A 26,342-nucleotide genomic window follows, 5' to 3' on the forward strand; every position below is an offset into this window, starting at 1 on the left:
TAATATATTGCACAAAATATGAGAAAATTAGATATGTTAGACCTAATAGATATCACATTGTTAATTATTGGGAAATAAACTACACACACACACACACGCAGTTCTTACACACTACTACTAGTCTATGGGAAAGCCTCAACTTGTTCGATGATGAATCAATTGCCTGTTAGTGATCATAGGAGCTCCTGTTCTTCCTCTACATTTACATATACAACTTAAAAAGCTAGTACATTGTTGAACACCATTTACAGATGTATTTATCCCCTAGTAATAATACAGTGATTTATACTTCCCAGTAAGTGCTTAATGGTTAGAATGAGATAGCGATTCCCTACACTTTCTTCGGTGATTTTATACCTCCACTCCCTCAACTAGTACAACTAGCCCTTCAGACCTTACTTAAAAGACATATACTCTTTGTTATTCTTTTGTAGAAAAAAAAGTTACACGAGCGCATAATAAAGGCTAACTACTGTATTTGAAAAAAAAAACTAAAAAAACCGCGATGTAGTGAAGCCGCAAAAGTCGAAGCGCAAATTAGCGAGGGACGACTGTAATCTTATGAAGATGACCGTATTTTTAATTTTTATTCATCAGTTATGTTAACTTTTGACAATCATTTCGATTTTTAACCTTTTTTTCCCAATCAAGATAGAAGACATAAAAGTAGGGTTTCCATACAAAAAGTGATTGTAGATTGCTTTCCCTTTAAAAGTGAGATGCTAATGTCTATTAATGGACTCCTCACGTGTTCTGAGAGGGAGTAGTCATCAGAGAAGCATGAGCACATATTTCTGCGAAACCAGATGAGCACATTCAGCTGCTTGCCTCAAGTCATGCACCAAAGCATAGTTTATCACACGTGATTGCCTCTTTAATTACTTCTATGCTGTTTCGGATGTTTTTGTAGAAAAAACTTTTGAGGTGCATGTTTTTCCAGTGGCAAAGAAAAGGTTCAGTTAATTATATTTTCAAACTAGCTGCATTGCCCGGCTTTGCACGGTCTACCTCTAAAATAAAAGTTATGTCAAGTGTCGTGTGTTCAACAATCAGACTTTAATTAGAGAAAAGAAGAAATATACCATAAAATTTCCCGTCAAAAGAATCATTCTTAAAAAAAGAAAATGGCAAATCAAAAATTCCCAAACAAATGTAAAGCAAATTTCCTGAAAAGCTTCTGCTGGCAGTACAAAAAAAAAAAAAAAAAAAAAGTAAGAAGATAAATCGCCAAATAATAACCAAAAAAAGAAATTTTTACCTCAAAACTAAAAGAAATTTTATTTAGTCATAGTTGAGAAAAGAAAAAGAAGTCGCAACCTTCTGAGTGGTTTTATTCATGCTTCACGATAATTTTCCGATGTGAAAATGCTGTTCCATATTAAGGTTTAAAAATGCTTTTAACTTTTTTCCCTGTGATTTTGCAGCCTTGTTTTTTTTTGAAATTCAAAGGAAGAAAAACAATTTCAGGGGTATTTTTCGCGGGCTTTTGAATGGGACCTAAATTAAGAGAATTGGATAATTATTTCGGGTAGGAAGAGCCTTTAAATGCCATTTTTGGGCCCTAAAATTAAAATTAAACTGGTTCGGTACTTTTTTGGCATTCAAAAATCACCCTATGTTCCTTCTTGGGTGCCCAAGTGCCTCCTTGCCGCATTTGGTCGAGATCCTACGTAAACTGTGGATTTGTATAGGGAACATACACACATATATGCACATATATCCCTTGTTTTATTTATATAGATGGTAATAGTTTGATTAACTGCAGGTATGTACTTGGAAATTTTAATTTGACCAACAAAATTGAATATTTATTGCTAGGCTTAAGATTTTATAAAAAATTTTGGTCTTGCATTCAGCAAAAAGAACTTTTTTCAAGGATATATTGTGGGTTTCAAAATTTTCTGCCAGGTAGTTATTTTAATATGAAAGGAACAGGGAGGTCAAGATTATAAACGTTTTGCAAGTTGAGCTCTAGTTTAAGAAGGTCTCACAAATGTGAAGCTCTTCTCTTAACTCTCCTATCTGTCAGTTCTATAAAAATTGCTAAGCTTAAAAGTCATATCTCCAGCTGAGCTCAAAATTGAGAATTTTTTAAGTTTTACGCTGCCATATATTTGATTCAGCTTCCTCTTTTTTAGGATTTTTAAGAAAATACCCCCCATTCACATAATACCCCAAAACATTGTGTATGGGTAAAATCCGTATAAGGTAAAACACCAGTGGCCAGTGCTTCAGTAAGGGCCACTTCAAGTTTACTTTTGTACTTTGAAGAAAATGAACTATGGTCGAACCTCCATATACCAAACTTCCACATATCAAAATTTTCTATATATCGAAATCCCAGCAAATTTCTATGTTCATTACATAGAAAAATTGTTTCTATATATCGAAAAAATCTCTATATATTGAAATTTTTTTGTTACATTCGTAGATTTTTTTTCCCACTTTTAACTGTTTGTCTCATGAAAACTGAAGGTTACGGGAGAAAATTATGTTCACTAAAGGTTGCTACGAAACTCATAAAGAATCTGGGGTTGAGGGGTGTGTAGATAAGGGGTGAGGGGTGTGGTCGTTGTTCCGTTTTGGAGTTCTTAAATTCCCCCAAGTGCATTTCAAATCTTAGTTTTAACCAGTAGCACTGTAAAATCAGTTTCTAGTTATCCCTTTTCTCTGTTGATTTTTATTCCTAGTCTTTTTAGTTTCAGTAAAAATCATTCAAGTTAGGTAAAATGATTTTTTACTTTTCTCTAAATTACATTGTCAGAACGAAAATCCCCCATATGTTGCGGATCAAGTTGAATTGCCGAAGAATGAAGATGTATGAAAGCGCAAAAATGTGTGTGTAATTTCTGTTAATTTTTTAATTATTAATTTACATTTAATCCGATGCTTGTATAAATTAGAAATAGGGTTTCATACACCAAAATTAGCTTTAATTTTAATGTTTTAGGAGATTTTTATGATAAAATTAGATAATTTCTATATATTGAAATTTCTATATATCGAATTTTTTTCCGGCAATTTGCTACTTCAATATATAGAGGTCCGACTGTATAATAATGTGATATTTTGTTGGTATACTAATCATATTGAAACAATTTTATTCATCAATTACTTAAATTTAAAGTAAGCAATGTAAATACTTCGGATGGGAGAATGCCAGATGGCCACTATTGAAATTTTCAGATTTTGTTGTAGCCACTGCTAGATCAAATTTGAGGTTTGAGAAAAAATAGATAAAAAATGAACAAAATGGAAATTTCATTAAATGGCTCTTTCTACACAAAATAATTATCCGATTTTTTGAATTTCAGTCTCATACGAATGCCTACAAAAAATACCCCTGAAGTAGATTTACTTCCTTCAAATTTAACAAAAACCAAGGCTGTGTAAAATCACCAGGAGAAAAGTGTGTTAACGCATTTTTAAGTTAAAGGACATCAGTATTAAATTGGAAATTCCTCATCTGCCTCATGCTCTGTTTTAACTGGCAAATTGTTGAGAAGAAAGATCTGTTGCAATTTTTTTCTAGACTGTGAACAAATAAAATTCTTTCTTTTGTTTTGAGGCTTTTCCTGTGATCAGGGGATTTAAAACGTTTCCTTTTTAGTTATTTTTCCTCGATCTGTCGAGAAATGTTGCAGATTTTTTTTTTGTTTTGTTCAAGCCTCATCTTAAACACATGTCACTTGACATAACTTTGATTTGCAAGGTGGTTTGCTGTGCAAAGTGGGGCGACGCAGCTAGTGTGTTATAAAGAACCACCTCGTGATGATAACTCAATTTTGACAAAAAATGCAGATACGACTTGTGCTTAGCGCGGCAGAATAGCTGTTTACCAAAATTTCCACAAACTAGAGTGCTTTTTAGGATATTTTTAATGATGTTTTTTAATCAGTTAATCATTGTTATATATGTGAATGGGAATGTCCTGTAAAATATTTAACCTGTAAAATAGTTGCATATCATTTCAAATAACTTTAGAAACCACCCAAACTAAAATATTTTGCAATTTCTTTCGACAATATCATTTTTAAATGCTCTTTACTCACAATGCTGATTCTAGTTTTTGATTGAGTAGAATTTTAAATACCAGTGTAAATCGCAGCTTGTATGAAGTTATTACATTTTAAAATTTTCATTTGCCAAACAAAAAGCAAATTACAGAATATAGTCTTGTTTTCTTAAATTTAGTGATGAGACCTCGTAAAATGATTTTAATTCAAATATTGCTTGCAGTTGCCGCAGAAACTTTGGGAACTCCAGGGATCAACGTAAGTTCCTTCAGTCCACCTAACAGTAGATGCAGTTCCGCAACTCCGACCACATCCAACAGAGATCCCGAATCCTTTCCCTCGACTCCAGGAGACTCTCCCTTAAACTCCCCTTCCAGTAAAATGTCTCAGTTGCTGTTTGTGGAGGGAACGGCAGAATCTTTAGCTCACGCTCATAACCTCAGCTTTCCAGAGGAATCTGTTCACTGTGCCAATCTCATGTCTCGGAGAGAAAGCAGTTGTGGTGTTTTTTCCGTTGATTTAAGTATGACTTTTTAAAACTTCTTTTGTTTTGTATGTGTGTTTTATATAGAATTTTTCACTTAAATGCTAAAGAAATGTTTCATTTAAAAAGTTCTTTTCAGTAACTAGTTGAAGATCTTGGTGAGAGAAGGTGACAATTCCATTTTTTGACAACTGAGAGCTTTAATGTATAATAATTAATTATAAATATGTAGCATTATATTTTATTCAAATGCTACTGATATTTGTTTCATGCTGACATGTGCTAATATAATATGGAATATAGGGACAAAAATTTTTAAAATAAGTTTTTGACCCCCCTCCCTTTTTTTGTTTTGTTTTTGTGATTCTCGAAAGTTACCGAAATGAAGCTGAACCCCCGTCTTGCACCAAAGTTGTCAACTATTCAATTAAAAAAAAAGGGTTCATACCTAAGTGAAACCAATACTATTAAAATGCAGGAAAGATGATAATGACAACAGTCTATTGAAGGAGGAACAAGTGTGTCAACTGTTTAGTTGAACAATCTGTTTAGGACAGCTGTTACTACTGTACATGATGTTAAATAAGATTTCCATGAACAAAAATGCCAGAAAAAGGGCAGAGTTTGCACTAGGGCAAAATCCAAGATGAGATTTTCAACTTTGATTGCATGTTAAGTGGGACTTTTTTGGGAACCACATGAAAATGGATTTTTATTGCAAGAATTTGGAACATATTGCAGGAAGCATGAGCTGCGTCCTTGCATCCTAGCGTGAACCCCAGAGAAGAGAACATCATGGATCCTTGTTGCTCTCAAAAGCCAGGATTTTCTATTGAAGGGAGAAGGTTTTATGACATGTAAGCTTAAGATTCATCATTCACATTAATGTTTCTCCCAGACCAAAATGCGGGTAGAGTGCTTTTAGTAAAAGGGCGTATTTCTAATAGAAATTTTGTAGTTGACAGGAAGATTTGGTTTTACTTATATTGCATTCTACACGCATAAAAAATTGCAGTATTTTATTAACAGTTGCCATTGCAAATAAAAATAATATATGTTTCCTTTAAAAAAAAAAAAAAAAGGGATGTGTTACAAGGTATTGGATTTTGATAAAATTCAACTTTATAATTTTCATAGATAAAATGTACCAGCATGCCGACAAATATCCACTTTTGCATAAAATGTAGATTGTGTAAAATTCTAAACATGTAAAATGTTTTTGTTCATATATTAAAAAAAAAGGGTTCAATTTCAAAATTCATTACGTAGATGTTTATAATTTAATTTTTTGACACACAATTTGGTCTCTAAATTAAAAAAAAAAAGGTTGGTAATGCATGCACTATGAAAAGTTACTCGACTAGAAATGAACTTTTCCTCATGATTGGGATTTTTTAAAACAATTCGAAGTTATTTAAATTTTTTATGATTTTTTTCTTTCCATAAATTTGAGGCTACAATTTGAACTTGTTAGTGCTTAACTTGACTCATTTTGAATTTTCGATAGTAAAACTGGATTGTATTTGTAATTGCATTTTTAGAATGTATCTGTCTAAAAGTTGTTCAGTTCATTTCTTTTTAAATGGTTTTTTCATATGTTTCAAACTTTATTATTCTGTTGACTCCAGTGCCAAACTCGCTTTGTGGTTTGGGGGTACTTGCCAACAGAAAAGGTGTTTTGAAATCTTTTTATTAGACATTTGTATTATTTTTTTCAATAAAAATCCAAACTTTTGGGCGTTAGCTCCCCCCAAACTAAAGCATTGATTATCTCACATTTTATTACTTTAACCATAGTGTGATGCATTCATTATGTATTACGTTTCATATTATATGCTTTACCAAACAGCCCTTTTTTAAGAGTAGATGTAGTATTCTTTCTTATTAAAAAAAAATTAGTTTTAATATTTGATTGATGCTATAAAAATTGCGTCCTCTGAAAACTTATATATGTAAACCAGAGTAAGCTTTATATATATATTTTATGCCAAATTTTATCAAAAGTAAAATGATTTCTTTTGCCATTTCTTGTAGGCCAAATGCGATCATTACGCCTTTTTTATAGCAATAAAGAATGTACCTGCGGTCAACTCGTGATAGCAAGTCGAGAAAGCCAGTACAAAATTCTCCACTTCCATTACGGAGGTCTTGACAAACTAGCCAAAATTTTTGAAGAGTTCAACTTTTTATTGAAATCAAAAAACAAGGTATCCTTTTGTGAGAAATACTTTTGTTTCTGTCATAGTGCCTTGCGAATAATTCTTTTGGAAATACGTCCCTTTTAGTTGCTTTTCGATATGAATAGAAAATGATTTTAAGAATAACATTTAAACTTTATTTTCACTATAATTGCTACTAATAATGAATACTGACTTTTCAATAAGACGTTGATAGTTTTGTGAAATGTTTTTCTTACTACAATTACTATAAAGGATATATTCTCTGTCATAAATTTTGTGAAGGGTTCATTTTTCCATTCAAAAATTTTGAAGCACTCATTGCATGGCACCCTCTTAAATGACAAATTTTTAAAACAATTCATGCTAAACCAGCAGGGTTCGCCTCAATATATATCTGATATTTATTTAAAAAATATGATGATATTTTTATATTTTCGATATTTATTTTTCCAACTGTAGTATTTTCAATATAAAAATTATATTAATCAAAGTAATATTGTTCATTCGTTATAAAAAATAACTAAAAAGTTATGTACTATATTTTTATGATTTATTAATGCATCATTATTGTAACAAAGTAATATAATATTCTTTTTTCGAAATTTTATATTCATACAATTATTAGCAATGAAAAATTTTTTAATTCATATTAAAAGTGCCTGACTAAATATTAAACTTTGGTCAAAAAAAAAAAGAAAATGTCTTATGACTGTGCACCAACTAATGCATATTGTTTATTTCAGAATGATATAACTGTGTAAAAGTAGCTAACAGAAGAAAAATGAGTAAAACAGCTAATGTTAAATGAACTCTATTAAAATTGATAAAAATCTAAAATGAACTATTAGATATAAATGAAAAAAAAAAAAAAACCTTAATTTTAAGTCTATATATTGTAATAATAATATTTAAAGAGTGATTTGGGAATGCAATTGCTATTTTAAAGACTTTAGTTTACTTTGAATGAAAATATCAGATATATATTAAAATATCCAATATATATCAAAATATCCAATATATATCAAAATATCGGATATTTTCGAAAATATCATGATATTTTCGAACCCTGTAAACCAGATATATTCAGGTAGTGGGGTTTGTTCTTTTTTGTTGCAACTGAAGTTAACTTAGCTTTTTCATTGCTTTCATTTTTAGTAATGACTACACTAAATTTTAAATTAGCTGTGAAATTAATCAGTAAACTGAGTGTCCCTATTTGTATATACAGTGGACTCTCTCTATTCTGAACCACTCATGGGAATAAACAAAAGCGTTCAGATTATGGGGGTGTTCAGTATAGAGGGAAACTGGATAATGCATAACTGGATGTATACATATTCTATTGCGTTAGTGGACTATGTTCATTACTTTGCCTGGTTAGCTATACCAGTAACTGAGGTAGAGGTGTTGAATTTTGGATTGATGGCTAGTACAATGTCTAATTCAATTCGATAGGATCTAAATTCTTGCATTTATTTGTTTCATTTTTAGTTTAAAACGTCTAGTGTAACGTTCAACAATAAAATATTACAATACAGCTATCGGTGCAATACCTGAAAAAAAAAGTTATTTTTAATCTGACTTTGCATTGTGTATCCTCATGCAAGGTATGTGCTATCATCCAAGTAAAAATGTTTCTGGGTGATTCTCCGTCATATTTTGTTTAAAGGTCTTGAAAACAACTTGATGCAATGGTTGGATTCGTGGAATATAGTTTAGTGACAGAAACTTCAGACTCATATTGCTCAGCTGAATGATTTCATGTGATGCAGTAATATTCAGGAAAATAATTTTTCTTCTTCCTCTATTCATTTTCTCTTTAATGCCATTCAATCAGTGATAAAATCGTCAATATATTTCCAATTAGATTCATAGGAATTCCCGAGTACTGATAGTGAACATGTTCAGTACATAGAGAAGTGGTTTTTGAAGGGGATTGAAAATAGCATTCATAATTCTGGGGTGTTCAGCGTACAGAGAGGTCAGCTCATGTCGAATCTAGGGTATTTCGCCAGGACCATCAAAATGCATTCAGAATATAGGGGTGTTCACATAAGAAAGTGTTCAGATAGAGGTAATCCACTGTATTTGCACCTCTCAAGCTCTGCTTTTCATAGAGACATACGAAACATAACATGAACTAACTAATCCAAACTTTTATAATTCAGCTTTGAATAATTTAAATTTTTTTAAAGCTAAATGCTTGTAAAATAATAAGTATTTTGACTTTTAGATCTATTATTGCTATTATTGATCAATATTTTTTGAGTTGTATGTAATAAAACATTTAAAAAGTAAAATATAAATTTTTAAAATTTACAGTTTAATTTGTTGCGCCTTTTTGACGTATAGTAAGTTTTCATGTACCTTGTCCTGAGAAAATTTAGAAAAGACAATTAATATATAGTATCATTGTATATAATGTATGGTATGGTATATCAATTTATGTAGGTCTGATTATTTCATAATTTATGCATTGCCATGAAAAATGTAAGTTGACTCAATGGTTTTTGCAGAATAGTGATAGCTGCCCTTATCGACAGTTTTCCGTGTGTCGTCCAGAGCTTTCTGCTGCCGAATGCCATCCTGAGGAAGGCATTTACACGATTATAGAGGAACAGCGGTGGCGAGAGTTTTTGAGTGAGGATGGAGTGATAGAGGATGAGCTTCAGTTGAGGAAGGTAATCAAGCTGTGCTTTTTATTGTTTAAAAAAAATATCGGCATCATTTGCACTCATAGTTGTTGGAAAGTAAATATCATATAGTCAGAATATTATCTGCGGTTTATGCTGTTGAGGTGGTTTTAAAGGCAAATGTAAAACAGTGAAGCCCGTCTCAGCCTATTGGAATCTTATGATGAGTTTTCTAAGCGCCATAATGCCTATGCATTTAAATATGACTTAATGGGTGCCCACCCACCTCCTTAGAGCAAGGATGCACCCCCTTAAATATTGCAAAGACCCCCCCCCAAGCAAGAGCCCCCCAAAAATGAGAAAAACAGCCCTCTTCAAGTCAAGTTCATTCAACCCTTTTTACTTTGAAATCAAGTATTTAAAATAAGAAGTAAACCATAGATTTTTTTTTATGTTATTAGAATGTTTTTTCGCTTTCAATGTAAACTAATGACTCATTTCGGAACTTAAAAAGTTAGAATTTCATCACTGGTTTGATGCTTTAATGATTTTACATTAAGATTAAACTTCTTTTAAAATTAGCTCATGACGGAAATATGTCTGACTAACAGCCATGGGCGGATTTATGGGGGGGGGCGAAGGGGGGAAAAGCCCCCCCCAGTCTTTGGAGGACTTTATATATAATAACACACCTTCCAAAATCTTAAAAGAAAAAATCATGTTTTTTTTTCTTTTTTGAATAGTTCAGAAGTGAAAATGAAGAGAATAGCGACTGTCCCTTTCTAATGGGGGGGGGGGGGGGGTTGAGGACTTTACAGTAAATTACAAGGAGTAAAGCTGTCACTGGGTTGCTGAAAATGTGTTGAAAGCCATAATTTGAACTGAAAACCATTAGGGCAAGTATATAAGTGAAAATAACGAGCTATTTATTCAGCTGCAATGCTTAAAATAATTAATGATTATTTCAACACATTAGAAACAAAAACAAAGATTTAAAAAAAAAACAGATTTACTACCTGAAAAATTCATGACTTATTCCTTAAAATTAAAAAATAGTACTTGAAAAAAATTAATTTCACTTTAAAGTGCTTGAAAATTTGGAAAAGTAGATAAAAACCAAAAATTTAAAAAATGAAGGGGATTAGGGGAAGAAATGCAGAAATATGTCAAATTCAGCTCTTTGCCCCATCCTGCATCAAAAATGCAAAAATCATGGTTCTCAATTTTCTGCAACATATTACTTGGGATAATTTTTTGTGATTCACGTGTTTTATATCTTGCTGTTTATTTAAGTCTGAATGCAGTATTTAAAAAAAGCGCTACCTCTATTCTTTTTCGTTTTCTGCACTACTTGTAATTGAAAAAAAAAAGTTGTTGTAATGACAAATCTATATTTTTTTTTCCTTTTAAACTTAAAATAGTTATTTCTTACAAAGTTAGAACAATAGTGTAAAACTACAATCTAATAATAATTTTCAGAGACTGGAAAGGGCAAATGAAGTGCCTTAAATAGTTTTAATTGTTCTTGAGCCCTTGAAAAGAATAAGATGAGTCTTTGAAATTCCTAATCAAAGTGTGCTTCATTTTTTAAAATCAATTGTATAAATTTTGAATTGTCCAAATGAGCAGCATGTTACACTCTTGTTACTTATTTTACACCATTTGAGGCAGTGAGAAGCAAAGGGATGCAAGTGGCAAAATTAAAAATTTTGAGATAACCAGTACAAATGGTAGATGAACCTCTCCTCTGTCTTGGGGCAAGAGATTGTATTAGTAGCGCTGGTAGGTGCTGCTGTATAGCATGATTTATAAAAAAAATTCAATGAAAGCCTACCTAGGACATAATCTCTTTATAGATGTTTTACTCAAAACTTAAAAATATCCACTTACATTCCTTTGCTTCTCACTGCCTCATTTCTTTTAAAGCATTTTTTACTATTGATAATTTTGTATTTAATTCATTGTTGTATTTGTGGGTGGGTTGGAGGCGTGATCAAAAGCTTATGGAATTGAACCTACAGCTGATGTAAGCAAATAACAATGCGCAATTCTTCTCCCTCGCTTTTTCTTTCTAAGAGCTGCTGTCATTGATTCGTTGACCCGAAAACAAATTTTACTGTAGATTATTGCAATTTGCAATTTTTGCCTATTTTTTCCGATATTTTTGTAGTTCCAATTACCCCTCATAAGACTCCAAAATGCAGAATTTTATATCTATTTTATAAAAATTCCTCCGAGGGAGAAACCCCCCGACCCCCTGAGATTAGAACTATTCTACACCCTACTTAAAGGGACACCATTACCTCTCTTGGGTTTAATTTAAGAAGGACAGCAAGCAACATATTAAAAAAATGACACAATAAGTACGACATGATCTTATGTATTTCAGGAAAAAAAAACAGCATTGTGTCTGAGAGGAGGGGGGGGGGGGAATGGACTTTTTTGCCATCATCAGAAAAATTGTCCAGACTACAAAAAAGACCCAAAAACAGTCAATATTGCTCAAAAAAAAAAAAAAAAAAAAAGACTGCCCCCCCAGGAACTCTGTCCTAAATCCGCCTATGCTAACAGCAAAGCTTAGAAGTATTTAAAAATATTTTCCAAATTTATTTGAAAGACATGATGCATATTTATGCCTTTAAAGTTTGTTTCTAGGTCGTAGCTTTAATAGATTTTTCCTTTATATATGTGTGTATGTGCATATTTTTGCATCAAAAATATCTCGAAGTTCTATATACAGTGACCACCGCTTATATGAATCACGTTTGTTCTAAACAATTTTGATTCCATAAAGCGGCAGATTCAATAAAGTGGCTAATTCAATGAAGCTGGTTCTTGTTCTGTTTTTGACACAAGCGGTTGATTCAATTAACCACTGATTCAATTAACCCGTGGCCACCGTATATACAGTAAACTCTCGATATCTTAAAAACCTTGATATGACGAAAATTTATTTTACCCCTTGATTTATCTAATGGTTTTTTTCATTCTTATGTCAAAGAGTTTTTAATCAAAAACTTGTTATGTCAAATATTTTTCAAAGTCAGATGTAATTTTTCCGGGAAAAACCGCACTTTATTGTCTTAAAGCAACTCGAGGAATGTTTCCAAAAATTTTCTCACACCCTTATTAATTTCTCTCAGGGGTTAGGAAGGATTCGGAGAAGCTTCCTTACTGTCACTTTCATTCTAGAGCCCAGGGTTGTCAGAAAATGTAAGTCCTGAGAAGCCCAAAAAACCTACTTGAAACTTTTTGCCCCCAACTCGTACCATTTTGTTGGACCTTTTCCCACTCCTGTAAAAAGGGGAGATGAATGAGAAACCCCTTTAGAGAGACACAGGGAGTGGTGCAATCCTTTGTCCAACTTCTTTTGAACCGAGACACTGAAAACTCATTTGAAACGGTTCTGCAACTTGGTAATCCAAATCTTCAATAAGTTTAGTTGTGATAAATCACTTCACTTCGCTACTTCACCAGAGCGTTCTTTTTAATTCTTTTTTATCTATTATTTTTGGCTCATTTTAAAAATTAAATCTTTTGTTATTGTATTAAGACTTTTATTCAACTTTCATTACGTGTTTCCATTTATTTTAACTATTGTGACTAATTTTTAGGATATTTTATTATGGTTATGACCTTGTTATCTCAAAAACTCGATATTTCGAATTTTTTTTTACTGTCTCTTCAACATTGTGATATCAAGAGTATGCTGTATATCAAATCTTCTATACAGGTTGTCCCAAAATGACCGCATAAACTCTCCACAGCTAGATTCCTCGTTGAGAATACCTAAAAACTGCCCGAAGAAGCGTTCCTGTACAATCCATAGTTCACGAGAAAAATAAGAAAAAGTAGGACTCACTGCCGGTGCAAGAAAAAACACTTTATTGAACATGTCAACCAGGGCTGGATTTGGACGTGTGGAGGCCCCGGAGCAACGAAGGAGTAGAAGCCCCTAATCAGGGTTCGAGAAGATAATCATACTTTCAAAAATATCCGATACTTTGATATATATTCGAATATTTTGATATATATGTATATATCCGATATTTTCGACCGTGAAAGTTAGGATATTTTGTAAAAATCTTATTGTGAGGGCCCCTTTGTTGTGGAGGCCCCAGGCCAGTAGCCCAGCCTGCCCTCCCCCAAATCAGGTCCTGATTTCAACAGCTGTGTACATACATTACGTACAACAACAAATATGTGTAATGACGTTTTTAACATTATCGTCTTGAAAGATATGTAAATACTGTTGATATGCCCAAAAAAGTGTTTTTTCCTTGCACTGGCAGTGACGTCATACTTTGGTTTTTCGTATTTTTCTCGTAAAAACTATGGATCGTATGAGAACACTTCTTCGGGCAGTTTTTATGTACTCCCAACAAGGAATCTAACTGTGCAGAGTTTATGCAGTTGTTTTGGGACACCCTGTATACAAAAAAATAATTTTTTTGAGGTTGAAAATGAAATGATTGTCGGAAATGTTCTTGAATATATAGTGTAAGGAAATCCACATTGCACCAATTCAATTTGTTGAATAAAAGTTTTTGTATGTATGAATTGAAAATGTAGTTGCCCTTTTATTTTCTTCTTTGAAATTCGTGTCACATTAAAACCACACACTTCATTGGCTTTAAAAGATGCTTGCACAATAGGGAAGTTGCAACCTATTAAATGTTCATATTTTTGACTATTGGATATTGTTAATTGACCCTCAAAACTAAAAAATTCACCATCGCCGAATTTTAAAACACCATGATTGATTTTTAATGAATTTTTAAAATTCCACGTCCAAAAATGCGCTCTTCTGAAACGTCACGAGCTTACGTCACAGGGCACTAATGGGCAGCCTTCCGCCGAAGATCCCTTGTTTTCGCTAGGGACATTTTGAGTGCGCAGATATTTTTATTTTTAGAAATTCAATAATCCTTTTGAACACACTATGGAGGCCAGATTCGTTAAAGCACAATCTAATAATCTTCCTCAAGTAACATCAATGATGGTATTCGAATATTTCCGAGAGGATGAGAGGTTTAAGGTTCCAGAAACGCGAGGAGTTAAATGTGAGGAGGTAAGCCTTACGTTTTGTCTTCGAAGCCAACTGCTCGTCCTTCAGCTTCTCCCGCAGCGGAAGAGCGCATGACGTCACTTCCTGTGCCATTTGACGTCACAAGCGCTTGAACTTTAAAAATTAATTTAAAAAACTACTTAGCGTATCGCAAAATTTTTTTCCCCTATGATGTTCATACATGTTACTCTATCATATAAAAATAAAATTGAAAAATCGAAAACTTCCCTATTATTTCTGTAACCCATATATTTTCTTTTCATTTTTTACTTTCTAATTTCTCTTTTTTACTACCATTTCCTTCTTCCTAACTAACCTGTCCTGCACTTCTAGGAAATATTTTTTGCTGGTTTGGACATTAAACTGCGCAAAGAAGTTTGGCCCTTTCTATTGCATTATTATAATTTCCACTCCACATTTGATGAAAGGGAGCAGGTTAGAAACGATAAGTACATAGAATATCAAGCAATCAGGCGTAAAAGGTATGAGTGCTTTGCAAGTGAAAATAGTCTTTATGTAAACTTATACTGCTGTATTGTTTTTTTTTTATATTGTGTAGTACCCTTTTGAGACTTTTAATGTTATTAGATTTATCATTTTGTTAAGCTTGTTTCACTAAAAAATTCTTGGAAAGAAATATATGTAAAATGGGATTTTTTTTTACTGCAACTCCCCCCTCCTCTTTTAGGGTTTTTTTTCAATACTAATTCTTGTAATATGAGTAAGTTATCACTTATAAAAATAATCTACTTCATATTTTTGAAGCAAAATAGATTCCTTAAAAATTTGATAAAATCCCTGTGTTTAATCAGCAAAACAAATAAATAAAATTGAAAAAAAAAATGTCCAAAGTTAAGCCACAGCTATCGCATCTGGATCCTTAAATCCTGAATCCCTAAATCCTGATCTTAAATCCCCTGAGGTCATCCTTAAAGCCTGAAAAATGTCATCAATATTTTTTTGTGATTTATGACTGTGAAAGCTAATTTTATTTTATCCTTAATTATTTCCTATACAGAGTTGACTAATACATACTTTCTTTATAACGTGTTCCAAGACAGTCTTACCTATTCTTGAACTTCTACTGTGGTTATAATCAAAATGTAGTTTTTTTCTGAATTTTTAATTTCTTTCTAAGTTTGCATAGTTTTTATACATGAAATTAAGATAACAAGTTCTCATTATGAAACAGCAGTAGATTAGACTCCTGATATATATATATATATATATATATATATATATATATATATATATATATATATATATATATATATATATATATATATATATATATATATATATATATTATCCAGCTTCTGTTTAACTGTATCTCTGCTTCAACTGGTCATGCTTAAATTCAGTACTAAAATCAAAGAACAAGTTGGGAAAGAAATGGAAAATTTCATAATCATGAGTTTTAATTATGAAAAAGTAAATAAACCAATGGAAATAGTTTACCTTTGTTTTGTAGTGTCACACTCTTTTTCTCAAATTCAGAAAAAAAATAATAAAAGGCTCAGTGACACGGTTATGACTGTGACCCTCTTGTATCACTCAATAACAGAATTAGGAATGTCATTATGCTGCTTGAAATAACAGGCTTCAACTTCTTCCATTAATGCGATACTTTTAAACAGCGCCAAAATTGTGCTGCAAGTTTTTGAAAATCCAACCTTTAGTAGAAAAAAAATTATTTTTTTGAATTTTTGTCCTATTGTATGTAAAAAGCTTTTTGAATAAATTTACTTCATTAATGCTTATTATAATAGTTTTGTTTTTAATTATTTTGAATGTTAAATTATTTAATGCATTATTACAAAATGCATTTTCATCAACTTTAGATAATTTTAAAAAATTCCCTTCTTTTTTTTGGAAGGCCATCTACAACCGGAGGCCAAATCCTAAAAGCTAAACTGTCTTGTGCTAAATGTGTACAATTTGATTGGAAGTTTACTCCAATTATGTCTGTGATAAATGCGTATGAAATTTAATATGGATATGTATCAAGTGTTTTGCCAGTGGTTTTTCTTTACTTCCTTTCTTTTTTACTTCCTTTTACAAAAAAGGAAGTATTGTATTCTAAAAAAAAATTTTCACTCAAAAATCGACTTTAATTTCCATTTTATTCACCCTGAATGAATATTGAGTTTTTTTTTCGATTCAACCACACGTGGAGAAGTGCCTAAGAACGTACAGACATGCGAAATATCCATTTTGACAATTCCCGAGTTACTTACAGCAAGTTTTCTCGTGACATCTGTACGTACGTATGTATGTCGCATAACTCAAGAACGGTAACCTAGAAAGTTGAAATTTGGTACATAGACGCTTAGGGGGTCTAATTGTGTACCTCCCTTTTTGGTTGCATTCGGGTGTTTCTCAAGGGGTCTTTTGCCCCTTTTTGGGGGATAATCATTGTTAATTTCGATGCAAACTCAAGTGGTGTTATAATTTGGAGGACACTTGGCGATATATCACTAGTCTTTTGGTTGTCAAGTTTTGTCGCCAACGTGGCAACAAATTTGGCGATTTTTTTAATTATTTTATTTTAATTCTGATTTTTATTTGGCCACTGTTGGTGATATTTAGAGAGTAAACTATTGAATCACATTAAAATTATCAGTAATGGGGAAATGACATTAAATTGGAGTAAAAGGAAGTCATCAGATCGTTTTTTTTTTGAAATAAACTAAGCATTTTTTTTTATAAACGTGTTGTAGTAATCAATTTACGGAGTCTTAAATTGTTTTTATATGTAAACAAGGGTGTCTATTTAGGAGGGAAAGGGGGGCTCAAGCCCCCCTAGAATTAAGAACTTCCTTGCTTTTAGTGCTTTTTTTCTTTGCAAAATGTATAAAAATTTCTTTTCCAGCCACTAATGAATGAGTTATTAAAAATGTCAAACTTTAATATCTCTAATCTGTACTGAAATCTGTTTCCATGGGGAAAATATTCTGCTAAACCATGGGGAAAATTTTTGAGCCCCCCTTAAAATTTTGCATATGGGTGCCCTTGTGTGTAAATATATCTATTTTACCAATTGACAATGAACTTCTGTTAAAATTTACTTGTATAAATTGCATTAAGCAAAAATTAATAGATGGGGTCATACAGGTACCCTGCTCAAGCTTTTGTATGCTGTCTAGCAATGGGAGTTCTACTGGGCTAAAGGGTTGCATTGGTGCTTATTGTGCCAGTTTATTGGGAGTCTGCTGTGGTATTTTTCTGTATTCTGCGGTTTTAGTTGTATTATATTGCCTTAGTACTGATTAAAAAACTTTTTATTTCCAAATTCAGAGACCAAATGAATCCTGTTGATCAAGATTTCTTCTGGAGAAATATTCAATGCACTGTTGAAAAAGATGTTGTTCGCACAGATAGAAGCCATCCATTTTTTGCTGGGGAGGGCAATCCTAACATTGAGATTATGAAGTAAGAATTTTTCTTATAGTCTTTTTTTTTAATACTCTTGAATCCTGCTTGGAATTCATGTGTTTATCTGTAATATTCATTCTGAATAGTCCAGTAATAAAAATTGAATTGAAATAATGTATTATTGTTAGGAATGAGGAGAACTTCAAAAAATATAAACAAGGGGTCAATGAATATATACAAAATAACGACATTCTATCAATAATTAACTTTTAGCTGATAAAATATATTGACTTGACAACCGGGAAGGGGGGGGGGGAGATTTTGAATTGTATTTTTTATACTATAAAATGTTTCAATGCGAGTTATTGTGTTTTTTTTTTTCTGGAGTCAAACAGTCGACTTATTGTTTTGTGTGAAATATTTATTACTTGTGTAAAATTAATTTAAATATTACTGTTTAATACATATTTGTGTTTGTACTCCATTATAAGCCAATTAAATAACACTGTGGACAGTCCCTTTGGCGCTCTTTAGTGTTGAATTTACTACTTACTCATGTTGAATTCAACAATTGAAGATTTTAATTCATTTTCTAAATTAGAAGAAAAGTTTTTTTCTGATCTTACATTGGGGGAGAGTTCAAGGACCATAACTCCCCACGAGCAGCCCAGTAGAGCTCAGTAATGTTAAAAAAGTTACTAACAAGAAGTGCTTGTCTTGAAGACGAGGTTGTCAAATTTGTGAATTCCCCTGTAGAACAGAGGTGATAGACAGACCTGAGAAGATTTAACACCAATGCGGTGCAAGTGTACTTATAAAAAGTCATGTGAAGTTTGCCATTATAATGCATCTTAGAAAAGTTGGGGGGTGGGGGTTAATTTTCTGTAAACATAAGCTGTTTTTATACCCAAACCCTTTTACCCTGTCAATGTTCTTATTTAAATAAAAATGTAAACTACAAACATAAAAATAACCTCAAAATTGCACAAACAGCAGTAAGCATTCATTACTCAGTTTCTTTTTACATATACAGTGAAGCACCATTTATACGTTTTTGAAGGGACCATATGAAAAAGCGTATAAATGAAAAAACGTATAATAGGTGTACAGGGACCAATTTAAAAAATTGATAAAAACGTATAAAAGAGAAACGTATAAACGGTGCTTCACTGTATTTCAATTTTCAAATTGATATTTCTGCAATTTTTACTTGGTTGTGGTTTGTAACTTACTGTGCAAACATAAATATTTTGTTTGTTAACATGGAAATCGACGGCCTGGTACAGGGGTCTCCAGACTTTTTTGCCTGAGGGCCATGTTTGAGAATTTTTTAATACTGGTGGCAAATACCCCCTCCCCCTATAGAGATTGATGCAGTACTTCACCCCAACTCTCTCTCACCAATCTCTTTTTTTTTTGATGCAGTTCTTATTTTCCTTAATTTTTAATGAAACAAAGGGCAAAAAAAATGTCTTTTTTTTCTTTTTAATGAAAGATTAAGGAGCATATTCAACTGTAAGAACTCTGTTGAATCAAATATTGTTATTTTTAATAACCAGGCGCAAGTTTGATCCATATATTTAATGAAAGCAATGATTATATACAGTGTGATGAATATATTTGCATATGAAAAACATTATGAACTAAAATATATAATACATAATCGCCTACCTTTGGTAGTGCATAGAACCAAACATGTTGTATATATAATGGCTGACTGGAGAGTACTGCGCAGTTCGCTTCACTAGTGTTACAATTAATATGATATAAATGCGTCTATTAAAGACGCTTAAGGCGACATCTGGTGATCTGAAAAATAGTTAAAGGAATTAAAGTTCTGCATTAGGTTTCTGTAAGCAACATGTTTTATCAAAGGAGCATATTCAACTGTAAGAACTCTGTTGAATCAAATATGATCAATTGTATCTTTAAAATGCAACCAGAAATTTCTTTTGCCCCAACGTAAAGTAAATTTCTTGTAGGTTTCCATTCTTGGTCATGGAAATGCAACTTATCGATTCAGGTTATCCTTTCTTAAATATTTTGGAAACATTTATCATGTTGCTCTTTTTTAAAATTTTGGTTCACCAATAGCTTAGTTTCTACATGGAAAAAGCCATGTCCCCAAAAATATAAAAAAAGAAAAAAAAAAAACTTATATAATTTTTGAAGCATGCAAGTGCTAGGCAGAAATGCCATGAAAATTTGTTATGAAGAAACATTTGAATGATATTCTTTTGTTTTTTCAAAATCAGTGCTATCCAATTGATTGAATTGAAGTTGCATTTAAATTCCTCTTTTGCAGAAATGTTTTGCTCAATTACGGGTTTTATAATCCAAAAATTGGGTACACTCAAGGAATGTCTGATCTCCTAGCTCCCATTCTCGCTTCGGTACATGATGAATCTGAAGCCTTCTGGTGTTTTGTAGGCCTGATGCAGAGAACCATTTTCGTTACATGCCCAAAAGATTTTGACATGGACATCAATTTGGTAAATATCAATTTATTCTGTGATCATATTCAGTGGTTTCAGTGGGGCATTTGTTCACAAACAACAAACGGAACAACTGTGTATACGGCGCGTCGCGGTTTAACCAGCAAGACCTCTATTTTTGCAATCCTTAGTCTTAAATGCAATTTCCATTTTCAAAAATGATAAAAATAAAGTGCAGAGTTCAGATATTGAAAGTTTGAAGCAAAAAAGAAAATTTGTGAAATTTACAAAATCAAACTTTTTATACGAACCCCATGTCTTTTAACCGATGTGCCACAAAAGTCGTCATACACTGAAATATTTTTGGATTAGTTCATGATTAAAATTGTCATATGTCATTTAAAACTATTTTTCCATTTGTGTTAGTACTTAAAAATCATTTGATTTTAATTTTTTGTAAATTTACTCTGAAATAGTCTTTATATTACTTTTAAATGGCTGGTATTCATGTAAAGCAACAAAAACCATTCGAAATTTATTTTTTTTTTACCATCACAGCAGAGGTAAATAGGTTTATTTTGGCATTTGTACTCTGAAAGGGAAATTTATCATCCCAAAGTGAGTACTAAATAAATTAAAATTCTTATATTGCTATGATTTTAAAGCCTTTCCTACTGGTATATTTTTTCTGATTTTTATCTGTGAATTCATATAATAGGTAAACATTAGCCTTTTTGTTTTGAAAATAATATTAAAAGGTATCGTTAAGAAAGCCAATTTTTATAGATATCATATATATAGTATGAATGGTGTAGTAGAAAATATATATTTTAAATGTCAATTGTTCATGAAAAAGTACTGATTTTTTTTTCATGTGAAAGAAATTAACCTTTTTACACTTGAAATGAAATATGAGAAAGGGGGGTTCAACCGAACCAAGCACTGCGACCAGAAGTCTATTGTACTAGCCCCCAAACAGAAGTCTTAAAACAGACAGGGCTCCCAAATGGTCGGCTTTTCCCGCCAAAGTCCGTTTTTTAGGGTTAAGTCCGCTTTAGACCGCTTTTTAACATTTTGGTCCGATTAGTCCGCTTTTATATTGTTTTTACTTAAGAATCAGATTTTAAAAATTTTCCATTACGTTAAAAGATATTGTACACTCAAACACGCGGCCACGGCGCCTTAACCTGACTTTCCCGTATTATTTCGCTTCAGATTGACGTCATTACTCCTCCTTCAACCTCTGCAGCATGGAAATCCATAAAAAAAAAGTTTGGGGGAGGAGTTATGACGTCAAATCGGAGCAGGGTGCTACCGATATTTCTCGGAATTTCAGCCTAACGTTTGCAATAACGAATGAACTTTCCGATCTCGGATCTCAATAACTAATATTAGCTCAAAGTTTTTATTAGATCCCAAGCTCTTGAGACTGTTGTGGAAACGTCCCATAACTCTGAACGTTTTAGCCGGTCCCTTGATTTAGAGTTGTCGCAAGTTGACTGGGACAGTAACTCTGCTATGAACCAGCCCTTTTGCAAATGAATTCGGAAGTAATCTCGTGGCGCATGCGCCATTCTTTTTTTACAAGCGCATATGTTCGTGAATTTTACGCCCTTGAAAAGTTCTTGAAAAAAAGAGTTCCAAGTGCTTGAAAACCTTGAAAAAGTATGAAAAATTTATTGCTTGAATTCTTTCAAAAATCATTACAAGCAATCTAAAGCATTCTTTGTTTTGCTTGTAATTCTTTTAAAAATATTTCAGCAGTGCAATTTTCTGAACATATGTTCGGTATGCAAAATCGCGAAAAATTGCTTTTGTGTTTGAGGTTTCAATCCTTTTGCATCTTGTAAATATTTTAAAGTTTTTTACAATCGGAAGTTATTTTGACATGTGCTACCTTAGATTAGCTTATTTTTCGTTTGATTCCAATAATTAAGGAAGGAATTAGTTTGGAAACCATTACAACATTGAACTTACTCGGACTTCGCGGAAAACTGTTTTCGCGTTTGAAATTTCAATCCTTTTGCATCTTGTAAATATTTTGGTGTTTTTGACAGGAGGAAGTTATTTCGACATGTACTACTTTAGATTAGCTTATTTTTCGTTTAATTTCAATAATTAACGAAGGAATTAGTTTGGAAACCATGGCAACATTGAACTTACTCGGACTTCGCGGAAAATGGCTTTTAATGTTTGAAATTTCAATCTTTTTACATCTCGTAAATATTAAAATATTTTGCCCAATCGAATGTTTTTTTCGCAAATGCTACCGTAGATTCGCATGTTTTATGTTTAATTTAGTAGAAAATAAGTTTATTCTGTGGGAAACATGCCAAAATTGAACTTGGTTCGTGAAAATTTGCTTATCTTAGCTATCAGTCGTTTTGCATGTAATAAATATTTTTATATTTTTGGCAGTTTGAAGTTATTTTGACGTGCTACATTAAACTCGTTTTAATTTTTATTTAAATAACTAAAAAATCAATACTTTTTTGTTTTTAATTCAAATTTCTAGTTTTGCCAATTTAGTTTTAATTATTATTAGCTTATTTTTGATTATTACTGTTTTTTATGCGGTGGGGGGGGGGGGCGATATTAAATGTAAACAATTGAGTGCATAACATTTTAACTTAGTGTTTGTATTTGAAACAAAGTTGAATTATAAAACTTTATAAAGTTGAATTTATGTACATCATTTCATTGTCATTCTAAGAGGCGAATTAGTCCCCCCTCCCCCCATAAAAGTTCAAAGCACTCATAGCCTTGCAATGATGGAGGGTTTTTTTTTAAGTTTTATGATTCTTGAAAATATACTTTGAATATGAAAACTGCAAAACTAAGCCTCATGTGATCTGCTTCTCTTTGTGATTAAGCATTTCAGACATTTTTAGGAAAACTTTCAATGCAGTAGTTCTTTTATCAAAGTGTCTGTTGTAGAAAAAACAGTTTGTTTTCCTATACTTTTTATATTACTTCCTGTTATTCATATGTTGGCATTAAATGAAATCTGCATGCAATATTTATAGTGCGAATTTAGGGTAGTACCTTGAAAAATATTTTTTTACTCTTGAAAAGTGTTTAAATTTTTTTTTTGTCCCTAAAGGTTATGAACCCTGTGATAAGAGATTAAATTTAAAATTCAAATATAAAATAATTTTATTATAAACTCAGTTGTAGCTTTGTTGAAAATCGAAACAATATTTTTTAGGTTTCAGTGTGAGTCATGGGGAAGCAGGGGCGGCAAATAGGGGGGTCAAGAGGGGGCAATCGCACCCCCAAATTTTTTGCGCAGAATGGTAGAAAATGGGCGAGTTCAATTTATGAAAGTTGGAATTCAATGTTCAGTAAAAAAAAATCTCGCTGGTTCTCAGAAACTATTTGATGAAACTCGACACATTCCCAGACTATAAAAAGTGTTTTTCGTTATTTGGATGATGACTTAGAAATTCATGAAGCATTTTCCGGCCTTTTCATAATGTAGAAAACTGATAGAGAACTTTGGTTATATTAACTAAAGAAGACATTTTCTCATATAAGCTAAATATTTTATACTTGTGTGCCCAGTGTAACGATGGTATGTCCGATATGAGAGGCTCGTGCAAAGTGGTGTGGCTGCATGATTTTCACAAGAAAATTCCTTGATATTTTACATTCACTTTTACTCTCATTTTTACTTTCTTCTATATCTAATACATAGAAGAAAGTATTGGATTCGTGCAAATTTTCGAATTTCGAATTTTGACGGATTCGAACGTTTTGAGGTGTGCTGAGTCCATTTCGACTATTTTTAGAAAATGTCTGTCTGTCTGTGTGTGTGTATGTATGTGTGTGTGTATGTATGTGTGTGTGTGTATGTATGTGTGTGTGTATGTATGTGTGTGTGTATGTATGTGTGTGTGTATGTGTGTGTGTCACGTCTGTGTGTGACCAGTTTTTTGTGGCCGCTCTACAGCAAAAACTACCGCATGAAATCGAACGAAATTTGGTACACATATGTGCCCCTATGTGAACTTGTGCCCATTGGTTTTTGGCGCGAATTCCTCCAAGGGGGGTGGAGCAATGGGACGTTTTTTGAGTTACGCGTGCTTGCTATTCCTCAGAAAGTAACTGGCGGAAGCAAACAAAATTTGGTCCATATGTTGCCATTAACAGGAACAGGTGCTGATTCAATTTTGGTGTCAATAACTCAATTGGGGATTGAGCTATAGAACGTTTTTTTCGTCAATTGTGACTGCTGTATCTCAAGAAATAATGAACGGAATGAAAGAAAAATTTATCGGCAAGTAGCCCTTAGTGGGTATAAAAGCTGATTTCATTTTGGTGTCAACAGCTAAAAAGGGGGTAGCGCAATCGCACGTTCTTTTTTTTCCATTGTGAGTGCCCTATCTTAAGAAGTATTGCTACGTTCTGGTTGAAATTTGGAATATATGTGAATCCATATGTAAACAGGCTTTGGTTCAATTTTGACGCCAATCGCTCGAAGAGGTGTTGATTTTTTTTTATTTTTTTTGCGAACAAAAATAGCTTTATTAATGCAACAATAAGAAAGATAAATCGTAATAGATTGTCGTCTGCGTATTTCTCGTGATTTTAATTGTATGGAAATGATCGGAAATATTATCTCAATGATTTAAAATTTTTAACTGTTGCCATTTTATGTTTGTTAACAAATAAAATATTTGTATTTAACTCAAGCAAGGCTTTTAAAATAACTTTCAATTTTCGCTCTTTGCTTTGCTTTTGCAATAATTCAGACATTGGAATGGTCGTCAAGTTTTTGCATGTGTAATTTTTTGTTGGGAATATTGCTTCCTTGTCCAGCATGGGGAAGGATCAGAAAAAAAAAGAAAAATATAGAAGAAAGTTTCGTGATGGCCACAACATACTAGTTAAGTGTATATTTATTTAATGAGGGTTCATCGCTTTCTTCTACTAGAAACACGTTTCAGCTGCTCAATGCATTACATGTTTTTTAGAAGCTTCTTAAAAATGCATGTGATTATTGAATAAAAAAAACCGTATCGACAAATAGGTTCTATAATTACGCAATCTCGATAAAATGGTCTTCAACAGTTAAAACCATAGAAACATTAGTCTAACTTCAAAGCAGTGATTTGACGACTGGAAGAATTATTGCAAAACGGTTCTTTCAATGGTGAAAAAGCTCATGCCTTTTTAGCATGTTTGACTTCGTTTGAATTTTTACTCAATTTGTTTGTACTGAGGAAAGTTTTTGAAAATGCTTTTCTGTATCAAAACATCCTCAATCTGCTACCCTTAATTTTCAGACTATTCAAGCCACAGTTCAATCTACAACTGATCTGTGCACCACACTACCATAGTTCAATCTACAATTGAAACTGAAAATAGATTTTGCATATTGTAGATGTATATTTCAATCAAGCGTGAAACTTTCCAAAAAAATTCTTCTTCCGAGCCAAGTAAAAAAAAAGTGACAAAAATCCACATGATGATGTGAAGTTAAAAATTGATTTTTTAAATTTTGTATGAAGTAATACGTTTACTTTCGAATGATATTAACACAAGATTTGATGATAATTATTTTTCTGTATGGTTAGTATATTATCTATTGGATTTTTGAAACGAAAAATACAATGTTTCAATTATGAGTAAAATTTTTAGCACGAGGCAAGAAACATTACAAACTTGTAATGATAACCAACAGACCGGTTTTCATGTCCAGAGACTGCAGTTTCATCCTTGTTATGGGCTCATCAACGTGGAATAGTGAATAACAAAGCTGGAGTCAGATGATATCTCATTGATGCTGAGAGTGCCAACAAGACTAGATTATTCAATGATGAAAAATTAAACCCCTCACAATTTTTGAAGTTGCCTGGGTGATTTTGAAGAGCAGGATATAAAAAGTGTTTTTGATACATAACTTTGCTACTTCAATTATTTTTTAACTATTCCAATCAGCTCAGCTAGTAGAGAAAGTTTTTTTTTTTTGTAATGTCTCAGGAGGTTAGAGAATTATGTTCGAAGCACAATGGGCAAAAAAGTCAAACGAAGTCATACATGCTGAAAGGCATGAGCCTTTTCACCATCTTTTATGTTTAGCTGTACTAACAAAACAGCACGACACTGAGCACTGAACACTGATAGATTAGTTACACGTTTCCCTGCT

At 32.3% G+C, this 26,342-nt stretch overlaps 1 protein-coding gene across 1 annotated transcript in view; it reads left to right on the forward strand.

The window, feature by feature from the left end:
• LOC129234273 (TBC1 domain family member 16-like) overlaps positions 1–26,342 on the forward strand; it is a 39,192-nt gene that overhangs the window by 8,935 nt on the left and 3,915 nt on the right. Inside the window, exons 5-10 of the mRNA XM_054868268.1 lie at positions 4,240–4,539; positions 6,535–6,707; positions 9,197–9,361; positions 14,715–14,863; positions 17,679–17,813; positions 20,062–20,248. Coding sequence (XP_054724243.1) covers positions 4,240–4,539; positions 6,535–6,707; positions 9,197–9,361; positions 14,715–14,863; positions 17,679–17,813; positions 20,062–20,248 — 1,109 coding nt within the window. The remainder of the gene's footprint in view (positions 1–4,239; positions 4,540–6,534; positions 6,708–9,196; positions 9,362–14,714; positions 14,864–17,678; positions 17,814–20,061; positions 20,249–26,342) is intronic.

This window comes from Uloborus diversus, chromosome 1 (assembly GCF_026930045.1).
Source record: "Uloborus diversus isolate 005 chromosome 1, Udiv.v.3.1, whole genome shotgun sequence".
Taxonomy (NCBI): domain Eukaryota; kingdom Metazoa; phylum Arthropoda; class Arachnida; order Araneae; family Uloboridae; genus Uloborus; species Uloborus diversus.